Genomic DNA, 12855 nt, shown 5'->3' on the forward strand with positions numbered 1-12855 from the left:
GCAGGAATGAAGAGGGGCAGAAAACAGTCACAGAGGAAGCAAAGTGGGTTACGGAAACAGGGTGGAGAAAATGCTCACAGCACGAGAGGATAAATATTAGTGACAAATAGCTGCACCCTTTAATGGAGAAGATGCAGTTTTGCTGGCTAACCAACATATCAGAGGTTGAGAAATCTTCACATCTGAAGAGAAATACCAGTAGCAGCTCACGCTTGCGACAAGAAAATGTCTGTATGCTCTGAAGTTAATTACAAAACACTTCAGAAGCAAAATTCATTTTAAGCTTTATACAAAGCAGTTAATGTTTCTCATAGTTCTTTAACTATTTTTCTCTTTTCTTCCTTTTTTCTTTCTTGTCATGATGCTATTGGCATTTTCCACTTCTATTTTAAATGAATTGTCGGAGTGAGGCAGGCTGATAAATCCCTTAAATAAACAGGGATTTGGGTCTATTCATTGCCCTTCTCAGGGCACGCTTCATGTCCTTGTTCCTAAGGCTGTAGATGAGGGGGTTCAGCATTGGGGCTACAGTGGTGTAAAACACTGCAACCACTTTGTCCCTGTCCTGTGGAGGCATTGACTTTGGCCTCATGTATGTGCAGATGGCTGTCCCATAGAATATGGTAACTGCTGTCAGGTGGGATCCACAGGTGGAGAAGGCCTTGGATTGCACATGTGCAGACTGAATCTTCAAGATGGCAGAAAGGATATGGGCATAGGAGGTGATGATCAGAAGAAAGGGGATGAAGACTATGAGGATGCTGAAGATGAAGATGACCAACTCCATGAGGGCAGTGTCGGCACAGGCCAAGGCCAGCACTGCTGGCACTTCGCAGAAGTAATGGTTCAAGACGTCAGGCCCGCAGAAGGGCAGCCGCAAGGTGAGGCTGTTGATGACCATGGAGCTCAGCAGGCTGCTGGTCCAGGAAGCCACGACCATGCGAGTGCAAAGCTTCCTGGTCATGACAGTGGTGTAGAGCAACGGATGACATATTGCCATATACCGATCATAAGCCATGACCCCAAGAAGGACACACTCTGTCATGCCAAAAGCCAGACAGAAATACATCTGAGCAGCACATCCAGAGAAGGAGATGGTCCTCTTCTTGGTCAAGAGATTCACCAGCATCTGGGGGATGTTGCTGGAGATGTAGCAGATGTCTAAGAAGGACAGATTGGCAAGGAAAAAGTACATGGGTGAGTGCAAGTGGCAATCGGCTCTGATCACTGTAACGATCATGATGTTCCCCACCATTGTGAACACATAAAAAAACAAGAACACTGTGAAAAGAAGAGTCTCTGTCCTTGGCTGGGAGGAAAGGCCTTGAAAGAAGAATTCTGTCACTACGCTTTGGTTTTCCCTGGCCATTATTATTCCAGTGGTTTAACTGTCAAGATAAGAAATAGTAACAAAGTCAACTCAAATCTGTTGCAAGATAAATGTAAGAGCTTATATTTCTCTTTGAAGGGGATAGACTCTGCAGTGGAAAATAACGTAGCAGACATAACATACCGTCCGTTGTCTATTATAGTGACCAGAGAAATGAGAAAATGTTGAGAAAGTTTTCTTGTGGTACATTTAGCTGAACCCCTGTTCATGTTGGTTGCGGTCTAATTACACACATTTAACAGAAGAATGCCTAATTTATACACATTTTAATGTGAGTTAAATATAGAGTTACTATCCTCTTTAGAAAATCAAAATTCAATGTTAGATCACAAGATTATGTGTTAAGACCCCAGTTCTTGATATCCTTTCTTAATACAGGAACAAACACAAAACAGGCTTTGGAGTAAGACAATCCTTCAGACACTCTCATTATGAAACAGAACTACTTTTCTGGACAGGTATCCATAGACCCGTATCCTTTTCCTGCAATAAAGCCAAAATTCAGCACAGAGATCACACCTAATGAATTAAATATGTCCATCCACCTTAATGTCTATCTAGGATCTATGGCATTCTCATCACTATAGCTCCTACTGTTCTTGTTCTGTCCTTACGCAGTATTGTCTAAGATGTTTTAAGTCTTTACTGTGACAAGAAAGTTTCAGAGTAGTATATGGTCACAGCTGCTGGATCCTCGGTCTTAATGCAGTAAAAGGAGAGTAGCAGAATGCCTACATCAATAACGCTGTGGAAGACGCTAATAAACGTCACTTGATATGTTGTAGGGTATCGGAGACATCTGAAGGCGGCCGTCACATTTGATGAAGGGATGTTGGAGAGCTCTGGAATGAAAATTGGACAAATGACAGGTCACACGAGGGTGTCTCAAGTGGTACCAGAATGCTACGGCTGAACAAATTATTTGGATGTCTAGTTGATACAGTCAATGGACTCTGAAGGGCGGTTCAGATGACCAGCTAGGAGGTGGTAACTTTAGCTATCTCAACTTCTCAGCTGTTCCTGCCAACCTGAGCAGCATTCTGGACGTACCCTTGACACCTGGTTTATTCCTCTCTCATGACAGAAACATAGACGTATAACTTACATATAAATGCTTATACATAGATGCCTAAATCTGATGCCTTAACCTGAAACTGGATCCTATCCTGTGTTTTTAAGCCCAGCAGACTCGCACAGCCTGAATTAGCAATTATGCTGTCGAGAGAAAGTATTGCAAAATGAAGCATCTTTCCAAAACAGAATCTGCTCTGCAAGGGAGGTTAAGAAATAATCCTAGAAAGCTCAATTCAAGGAGGCGGTTTGCCTCAGCTCAAGATTTGTGTCTCAGTTAGGTGAGGTGACCGAGCCATCACCCCAGTCAATACAGCTGGAGGACTCTGACTCCACCCCAGCCCAGGGAGCTCAGACTGCTCAGCACCCATCTCTGAGTCCACGAAGGCTGGTGCATCCCTCGTGACTTGAAAGGAAGGATTAAGGTGCCAAAGCACCCACGCCTCTTGACATCTTAGGTACACTGTGGTACCCGAGACATCTATATGGGATAAGCACATGCGATAAAAGAGCTGCAAAAGACTTGTGTCAACTGTATCAACTAGCTTTTCACTGGCACCTGTGCAAATGTGGCAATCAGCTCATAGGTACACACCTAAATTTTGGTGGGATGGGTCTGATCCCTCATGTTTAATGAGATTAATCCAATTCTTATTCAAGACATGAACTCTCTAGACTAGGTGGACTCTATCAGTTACGATCTCAACTATAAGGACCTGAATAATAGGAAATTCATCATCCTTCCTAAGATGTAGAACTTGAGAGACATCTTTCATTTAAGCACATATATGCACTATCACTTTAAAGCCTGTGCCAACATAAACAGCTACATTCAACTTCTGATTCTGTTCAGGCATTTAGAATTTACATAACTACACTGTGTAGGCAAAGAACAATTAAATTTTGCCTTCAATAAACCGTTTGTGGCAATGTTTCTGATGAATATCATACCCCGTTAAAAAACATCCTTCAGAATCTGAAAACTGTAAGCCACCGGGAGCAAGAAGGGAGATTTACTGTACTTATAGTATAAATAACTAGAGTGGGATTCTCTCGAGGATTTAGTTTTCTAAATACATTGGAGTATCTGAGACCAAGTGGCTCATGAGAAGTCCCACGAACTTGAGCTCTGTGCTTCTAGATCATTTACCTACCTCTGAAAATCATCCCCTTACATTATTTATATTAGTAGATAGCACAAGCTCTGAACTTTACATCTTTTGATTTCAAAGCAATTTGAAGGATGAGAGTCATTTATGTTTTAGAGATGAGAAAAAGTAGACAAAAATAAGGTAAGTGCTTTGCTTAAGGTTAAAAGAGGTTTCTTAGAGAAACCATTGTCTTACCGTGGCATATTTATCAGCAGTGACAAACACACCTTGGACCTATATAAATACTCATATAGACTAAAATACCTTGAAATCATCCTGACATATCTCTGGTCAAGATTTGTAAATTTAAAGAATGTTTTTGCTGTACCTGAAAATGTCCACTCTGCAAGAAGGTTGAAGCTCATCCAATAACAGCAGAACACGCAGACACCCCCTGCCAAATCTCCAGAAATGTTAGATGTGTGGAGGTAAGAAATAAATGCAAAGTGGCTTAGCCCGTTGCAAATATTTAACTCATTCAAAGTGATAGCAAAGTAGCAGCAGAATTGAAATCACATTTCAAAATTTCCCTTTTGAGACACCGTAACCAATTTTAAATGCCAAAGGCAAGTGGTCCCAGAGGTAGCATTGCAATTACTTCTTGTAAGCACGAGCCCAAGTATAATTTCAAGTATTTAAATCATAAACAACCACAGTTTTGGTAAAAGTTTTTAAAAATGCCTCTTCAAGACCTGGTGAACCGTATGTTATGCTCCAAATCTTAAGAGACCAAATATTTTGATGAATTTGTGGTATTTTTAGAGGATTGTATAATCCAGTTACTTCTCTTTTGAGTCAAATGACTTCTGCGAGGCTGAAACACACCAATAGTCTGATTTCGGTCTCAAGACATCAGGAAATGAAGAATCTGTTACATCTCATAAGGTGAAACCCTCCTCAGATGTCCAAGTTAGTTATCTAGATCTAAGCTACTAACTTGCTGTATAGTTACCAGCAGAAGATAGCCATTTTCAGAGCAACAGGGGAACAACGCTTCCTCCATATTCAGCTCAGAGAAATCATCATTTCTAGAGAGCAACTGACCTCTCTGTTTGGAAAGAGGAGGATAAATACCTATATTTGGTGAAATGACTTCCCAAGGGCTGGTGGAGAGGGAAGACAGTGGTGGAATGGATAGCCCGGATAATGTCCCCTAGCACCAGGTACTCATTTCTTGCCCCTGTGCCTGGACCCAAGACGGACACCTCAAGAGGAAGGAACCGCGCTGGATTCTGCAAATATGGGGTTGCAGCTGTTTGAGCTGCAAAAATTTGGACTCAGTGACCGGGTTTGTGTCACAACACATTTTTAATGAGGTTTCGGTGCTGGATGAAGTGTGCCAAAGGTGCATACAAACTTTTGGAGGCCTCAGGGGAAGTAAGACCTCACTTTGGACCTGCTTCCCTTAGGAATATGAGCATCTTCAGCCAGGGTAAAGAGGTGCGCTCATCTCTGAGAAGGGTTATCAGCTGTAACCCCCTCCTGGAGCTAGGTGCTCATCCCTAAGTGTTCCTCAAAAAGGAGACATATTTGTTTTAGTTTTTTTCTTGTGCCCAATAGCCTACAACACTAGAAAGAGGGAGCTCTGTCACGCAGCTGTGATTTTCTTTGCCAGAGCTGGAAAAAAAATTAACAGGGAAGGACCATAATATACTCATCCAGTTTCTGATACTCTTTCTCTGAACATCTATTTTTGGCTGCCGTCAGAAATCAATACCCCTGGGCTGACTCGTCTCTCTGGGCTGTCCTGTTGGAAGAGCAGCGTGGGAGTACAGACACGGAGTGGCCAGCTGGAACAGGCAGAAAAATGTTGGCAAGCTCTGTTTGGTGATCTTTTTTAATACTGCTGCTTCAGGAGAATCTCCAGTCTTTCCCTGCAGTTGCTCACTCCCATCTCTACAAACACAGTCTTCTCTGACATGCTCTTTCGCACCCGGATGCTGGGAGGGGAAGCTGAATTTCTGGAATAGGTTCCCCTCCAATTGTGTAAAGTTATCCTTGTAAATGGATAAAATATGGAGGAGTCCAAATAAAGGGAAGAAAAATGCCCCGTATCAATGAAATCCCCATACTAATCATCATCAGCGGGTTCCTACTTCACATTTGCCACTGAAAATCAGACTTCACCTATTTGCACATCCGGCTAATCTCGTGTAACCAGTGAGGGATGGAAGTGAACCATTTTCATGTGTCTGTTCCTACAGATAAAGGATTTCTGCAATTCTTGATGTGCCTTCGAAAAAAATTTCTTATGTCTATCGCTATTGAACTTCAATCGAAACCTTGATGAAGACATCGATTTTTACTGCTTAATATAACCATATGGACCAGTTGCAGACAATCCAACAATCACTGCCATATTTCATTCCCCACACCTTGTATTCTTACGAAGGGTATGTTAGCCACAATGTAGAACCAGTGCACAAGAATACAGTTAAGGTGTGAATATTTGTCTGTTTTCTCACTTCTCCATATTTGCTGTGGAGAAGGCAATGCTTAAGAAAACAAAAGGTTTTTTCCTTAAGCAAAATTCCAATATGTTATTAATGTGTGAGGTTTTTATTATTTGCAGTACAACCACAGCAGATTTTCCTATCTCTCTTATATAGTGCTGTCAGATATGAAAATGTGCAACATGAAAGCAACTGTGAATGATTTATTATTCTCCTTTAAAAACACTATCCAGTTGTGAAATTTGGGTAGGGTTACAGTTCTGGCTTTAAAATTCCCAAGACTTTGGGTATCAAAAAAAGTTTGCAGTGTTCCAGTGCCATTCTCTCCTCCCTTTCCTCTGTATTTTTTAAAATTCTGTATACAAAAGATAGAATCATAGAATTGTAGAGTCACCGACTGGTTTGGCTTGGAAGGGACCTTAAAGATCATCTTGTCTACCCCCTCTGCCATGGGTAGGGACACCTTCCACTAGACCAAGTTGCCCAAAGTTTTGTGCAAAGATGCACATATCTGTCACGCCCACCTTCCTTCTACCCATGCAACATGATAAATTTGGAATCGAGGACGTTCAAAACTTCAAACTCAAGAACAATTGTTCTTACTCTAAAACATTTGTGTCTTATGTTGAAACAAAATCTCTCCTGGTGTAACCTGTACCTATTGTCTTCTCCATATGGCTCCTTACGAAGAGAGAGCCTTTGTCCTCTTTGTAGCCACCCTCTAAGTACTTTGCATCTTCTTATATTAGAAACTATATTTCCTCTACTTGGCAACCTGTGGACCCTTGAAAATTTACTATCATGTAAAGTGGGTGTTTCAGCTGATTCAGAAAGCAAGGACTGTGGTTAGTTCTTTCAATTTGGAAAGCAAAAATAGGGGGTAAATGGCATAGGACAGCCCTTATCAGTGGAGTCTTAATGAGTTCCTCAACTTCTCCAAAAGAATCACTCCTCTTACAGAGGTTTACCCCTTCACTAGTCTTATTCTGGTAATTCATGGCCAAAACTCAGCCTTCCTGCTACTACTTCCCCAATCCACAAGAAGCTGCTGGGGGGCAGGGGGGGGATCTTGAGGGCATTAATAGGACTTAATGACCCTGATGAGCCTCACCTGGGCCACTCCACACACACACATGCCCCTGCCGGTGGCCAAGGGGCCCCATTTAAGCTCAGTCTAGGGCCACCAGCCCTTCCTTGGCTGCACTGTAGGTATGTCTGGCTGCAGTCGTGCTCCTGCCTTCTGGATGGACCTTGGATCAAGACTGTAGCTTTGTCTCCAGCCTTGTTCTTGGCCCATCTCCCTTTGCTCCTGATGGCACCCTGTGGATGGGCCCTGTACCTCATTCATTGCTTGCTGGGGCGGTTAATGAACCTCATCACCAGCCCCTGCCTCTGCCTGCTGTGTTCAGCCCCCACGGGTCTGTCCCCGAGGAGTGAGGCGCTGCCTGCCCTGGGGTCCCCCTTGGCTCCTCACTCCCTGTCCCTTGGGGACTGGCTGGCCCTCGCAGCTCCCTCACTGTAGCCATGCGGATATGTTGCAGGAATGTGCTTCTGCTTCTAAACTTTCGTGAACTCTGAAAGAAAACACTTCAGTCTGTCTAACCCAGGTATTAAATATCCCTGAATATCTTCAATATTAAATCCTTTTTCTTCACAAAACTTCTTGGGATTAGGGCTGGGCTCTGATGTTCTGCTCCACCTCTCCTTAAAGCTATTTTATTTCTGTTCCCAACCTCTCACATGCAGTAGAAGCGACCAGGAGCACTCATCCCACTGGAAGCTCTCATCCTACTCAGTGTGTGCATTTTCTGTTGTCTCTCCATGGCCACGTGGGTAGAAGGTTTTCATTCAGTTTGATGTCCCAGCTGACTATGGTGAAATAATTGCATTGCTTATACCTGGCATGCAGTTGCTTCTCTTTCCCAAAATACTTTCTAAGCTCTAAAACCCAGTTGTTGGCAGAAGTAGTCATAAATACATAGCTCATTGTTGGGAACATAATTTAATAAGAGGATGGGACCAGCTGTGGTGGTCAGGCACAGGACTTGGCCAGACAAACCAACCAGCAGGTGGTGGCTTCGAGGCCACCAGCCCCTTTTAACGCTCCCCTTCTTCCTCTTCCCTCATCAGCCATGATATCTCAGTTTCTCCACCTTTGTCTCCTCCCAAATAGATGACCCACTGTGATCACTTGTTCCAGTTTTGCTACATTTGTGCCTGAATTTGCTGTTCCTGATACCCAGGTAAACTAGGTCTTATGTGGTGTTCCTGGTATGGTTCCTAGGCACTGCTGGCCTTGTACGGGTCTGCTCCCCAAAGGGTGCCCAACGCTTCCCCTTCAACCATCTGTGAAGCCTGCCCAGCTCTAGCACCTCTGGTGGCCTCCTGACCACTGGTGAAATCTGGCCATCCACCATGGTGCTGTTAATTTGATAGCTCCTCACTGCGTACTTATGTCCAGTGGTTTCTCATGTCATGTCCAGGAGTTTTTCATGGTCTGCTCAGTGAGCTTGACGTCAGGCTATGGCCTACTCATCCTCCTGAATGTCTTTTCCAACATGAACATTGAGCCACAAGTGTGTTGGAACCACTCTGTTTCTTCATGGCTAAGATTCATGTCCCATAATTTTGTGTATCTAACAGGGAAATGGGCAAATCATATTTAGTTGTCTGTGATCAATTCATTATCAAAGGGGTGAAATATGCATCTCCCAAGGTAATTTTTCCTAAGTGTGGTGCATAGGAAGAGCTTCCCCACAAGTATTTTGAGACCAAACCTCTCATTTCCTCTGCTGCTCCTAAGGGCTTCAGTTGATGTGGTGTGGTCTGGCATTGGTTCTGCTAATGAGTAAATATTTGTGAGTGGTGACCTATCATCTTAGATGCCATTTTCTATTTAAATCCACAGCTGGGACTTGCAGTTTGTTTGTTTACTTGCTTGTTGTTTGTTTGTTTGTTTGTTTTAAATAGATGGGGTTTCTGTATCAGCAAAGGGTCCTATAAAACAAGTTCTTGCAAACCTCTACAAAGCTAAATTGTCTTCTAGGAATATCACAATTTCATCCAAACGGTGAGCTCCTGTTTTATGAGAGTTTCTGGTCAGCTTTAGTATAACCAATAAAAAAGCATCTCCTTCAAGACTGTTTTCTTGTTTGCTCACCACTGATTCCCGTAGCTACCAAATCTGAATGATGACCTTAAGCCAAAGGTGTCACGTAGAATTGATTGCATCAAGCTGTGTCTGATTGCTGAACCTTATCTGGGGAACGCACATATGTAGCATTCATTTATTTGATCTTAAAACAGCGCTGCTCATTAGTAATGTTAAACCTGCCTTCTGCAAACTCCGTCTATGCTGTTGATTGGAAATGTTCCTGGTTTCAAACACATTAGCCCAGATTTTTTCTTAGCAAACGTCCGTGAGGACCTGGATCTCCTCTTGGCCCCATCATTCCCTCTTGGAGATCTGCCAGAAGAACTAAATAATGTGAGGGGTGCTTCTCAATCTGAAAAATACAGCTCCTTATGGAGTGACCCAAAGAATACCATGCCTTTGAAGGAGGAGGTGGCCTGTGGGAAAGGAGTGTAAGTGAGGCTTTGAGTATAATTAGTGGGTTTAAGGGTGAAATCAGACAGTATAGCTACACTCTGACAGAGAAGAAAGAAGGCAGTGGCTCACTACATCTTGTAGCAATGACATGCACAAGCACTTGGGTCCTCATGATTGCTATCTTCTTTTTGCTTTCAGTTTAAATGGTCAGCAGCCAAATGGAGACTGACATTCAAGGATGTTCAAATTTATTTTTAGTCTATGGCACCTTTTTACCAGTTTGATTTTGAAAGGAAACAAGGACTCTTTCTAGGAGTCTCTTGAGAGCATCCTTCACCTCCATGTTCCTCAGGCTGTAGATCAGGGGGTTCAGCATGGGAATCACCAGGGTGTAGACAACAGACACCACTTTGTCTTGGTCCAGGGAGTAGCTAGAAGTGGGGCGGAGGTACATGAAGATCATAGTCCCGTAAAAAACTGAGACTGATGTCAAATGTGAGGCACAGGTGGAGAAAGCTTTGTGCCTGCTCTCTGAGGAGCGGATCCTCAGGACGGCGGTAAGGATATAACCATAAGAGACAACAATGAATATTAAAGTACTGAGTGCAATAAAAGTAGCAATGGTGAAAAGCACACGCTGTCTGACAGTGGTACTGGAGCAGGAAAGTTTCAGGAGAGGAGGAATGTCACAGAAGAAGTGATTGATGACATTGGGACCACAGAAGTGTGAACTGAACACTGAGCTGACAAGCACTGTCTGACTCACAGTAGATATTATGTAGGATCCCACAGCCAGTTGGACACAAACCTTTTGAGACATGGTGGCCACGTAGAGCAGAGGGTTGCAGATGGCAACGTACCGGTCATAGGCCATTGCAGCCAGCAGGTAACACTCGGTGATGATGCAGACTCCACAAAAGTACATCTGGGCTGCGCAACCTGGCAGGGAGATGGCTTTCCTTTCTTCAAAGAAGCTCACTAGCATTTTGGGAGCAACCGCTGAGGAATTACCTAGGTCTACCAGAGAGAGGTGGCAGAGGAAGAAGTACATGGGGGTGTGGAGTCGAGAGTCAAGCCTGATTAATGCAATCATGCCGAGATTCCCCACCAAGGAGGTGACACAGATCAGAAGGAACAGCACAAAGAGAATGACCTGCAGCTCCCAAATATCTGTGATTCCCAAGAGAATGAACTCCCCAACAGCTGTCTTGTTTCTTCTGACCATTCCCTTAAGGAACCTGAATCTTTTAAGAGGGAGAAAAAACACAAGTAAGTTACAACTCCGGATAGAAGAATAAGTCATGATAATGCTGGGAACATCGGGCAGCGATGTAGGAGAAGAAAATTGGATGCTGCTTAATTTTAATGGAAACTTAGCTGTCTGTTGGTATGCAAGAAATGGATGCTTCACTCAGTTCTCTTGAGAAACTTGCTCTTACGCATTTCACATTTTTGTGATGACCGTCTCAAAGAAGGATTACCTTTGTTTCATTGCTGAGATTGTTCCAGGAAAGAGGAGAAACTTGTTATCCATTCTGATCTTTTTTTTTTTTTTTTTAATATTTCCTGCTTGCTTCTATTATTAAATTTTCTCAAATGCTTATCTGTGTCCATGGTGCCCAGGAGGAATAACAGGATGATTCTGGTTACCTGCTCTGTTGTTCTTAAATAGTGGAGTAATGAATTGCTCTCAGCTTCTAAGGATGAGATTTAGGTTGGCCAAGGCAGTTCTGAGGAGAAGTCCTCATAGGAAGACACCCCCAAATTAAAAAAAAAAACCAACACACACACAAAAAAAAACCCCCAAACATGTGGAAAAGCAGTTTATGCTAAAAAGCAGGTGATAATTTAATTAAAGTTTATTTGCTGATTCGAAACATAACAATTCAAAGGAGAAGACAGGGGCAGCGTAGTCACGGACCTCGCCCTGTGTCCCTGAACCTGTTTGTGCTAATGGAAAGTCTGTAAGTCTGTCCTGACAAAAATCACACTTGTTTTGTCCAATGTTAAGGAAGGAGTTGCGTATAAATTGAAAGAAACCGAGGAGCTGGCACTGAAGACAGAATCCATCTTGCCGAACATTACCTGCTTCCTAGGTGGACAGCCACGTCTGAGGCAGCCCTTCAGGGCTTCATTTACAGTCGCAGAAAAGAAGTATGCGTTTTAAGGCAAAATTCATGTATGCTACTTAAAATGTCTACTTACTTTGGGGTGAAACGAATGGCTTCTTAGAGGTGCCGCTTTCCCATCACTGCTTACAAAGAGCGCACAATGATTAGGTGAACTGTAGAAGTCTGTCTCTGCGGGGGATAATATTTAGTCAGACAAATCGGACTTTATTATCATGTTAAATAACAGCATGCTTATGGGTGAAACAAAGGAAAGAACACCGTATCCTCATAATTACCGTTTCATTCTTGTAAAACGGCTTCAGGAAAAATGCCTTTCTTGTTTTCAGATTGTGGTCTTGTTTTGACATTTCTGTTTAGAGTTCTGTAGAAAATGAGAACTGTTAACTGTAGGTGTATTAAACGAATGTGTGAGCTTGCAAGGTGGAGCTTCTTACTGAAATAACCGAATGATTGAAATATCTTTTAAGCTGTTGCTATTTGCATTGCATTGAGAGTAATTAAGAGTGCACTTTCAGAGAGCTACAGCAGTTCAGCTGATTAGCAGCAACTTGCAGAGCCCAACAGTTTGACTGCTAATAATTTTCTGTGCTATAGGAAATTCCAGACAGCTCAGTTGGACTATTTGTAGTGACCAACACTACGGTCTGTATGACGAGTTGATGCTGTTAAATAATTCTTCTTTTGCGGTAAACCCACATTTCAGGGCACACCAAGCCAATGTTAGAACTCCTGTGGATTTTGGTGGTTTGAGATTAAGACTTAAACATGTGTTTAAGTTAAGACTTAAACCAGCCCTGCATCTGCTGTAACCACAGAGAATGGCGGAATTACAGCTATTGCAGATCTGCCCCAGCTGAGAGCAGAGACATCTCTTGTGAAGTACTGACCTGAATGTCATTTGTCACTTGAAGTACAGACTTCCAGGAGGAGCAGGAGTCCAAAAGTCTCCACGTGTTATGGAAAGAAGCCGCATGGACATTCACAAGTATTTGTTCTCCTATTTTCCAAAATAAGAAAAAGAATCCAGGTCAGGTCCATACAAATTTCCTCCCTATAACTGCACTGGGTTTTTTTTAGATTTTAATTTCAGCATTTCTTACATGAAAAT

The 12855-nt window shown here is 42.8% G+C and overlaps 2 protein-coding genes across 2 annotated transcripts; both read right to left on the bottom strand.

The window, feature by feature from the left end:
• Positions 1-427: 427 nt before the first annotated feature.
• Positions 428-1369, bottom strand: LOC104287560 (olfactory receptor 2D2-like). The gene has a single exon (XM_009886283.1). The coding sequence runs from the start codon at positions 1367-1369 to the stop codon at positions 428-430; it is 942 nt and encodes a 313-aa protein (XP_009884585.1).
• An 8505-nt stretch (positions 1370-9874) lies between these two features.
• LOC104287561 (olfactory receptor 1019-like) lies at positions 9875-10840 on the bottom strand. The gene has a single exon (XM_009886284.1). The coding sequence runs from the start codon at positions 10838-10840 to the stop codon at positions 9875-9877; it is 966 nt and encodes a 321-aa protein (XP_009884586.1).
• Between the last annotated feature and the right edge of the window lie 2015 nt (positions 10841-12855).

This window comes from Charadrius vociferus, unplaced genomic scaffold (assembly GCF_000708025.1).
Source record: "Charadrius vociferus isolate BGI_N301 unplaced genomic scaffold, ASM70802v2 scaffold115, whole genome shotgun sequence".
Lineage (NCBI taxonomy): Eukaryota > Metazoa > Chordata > Aves > Charadriiformes > Charadriidae > Charadrius > Charadrius vociferus.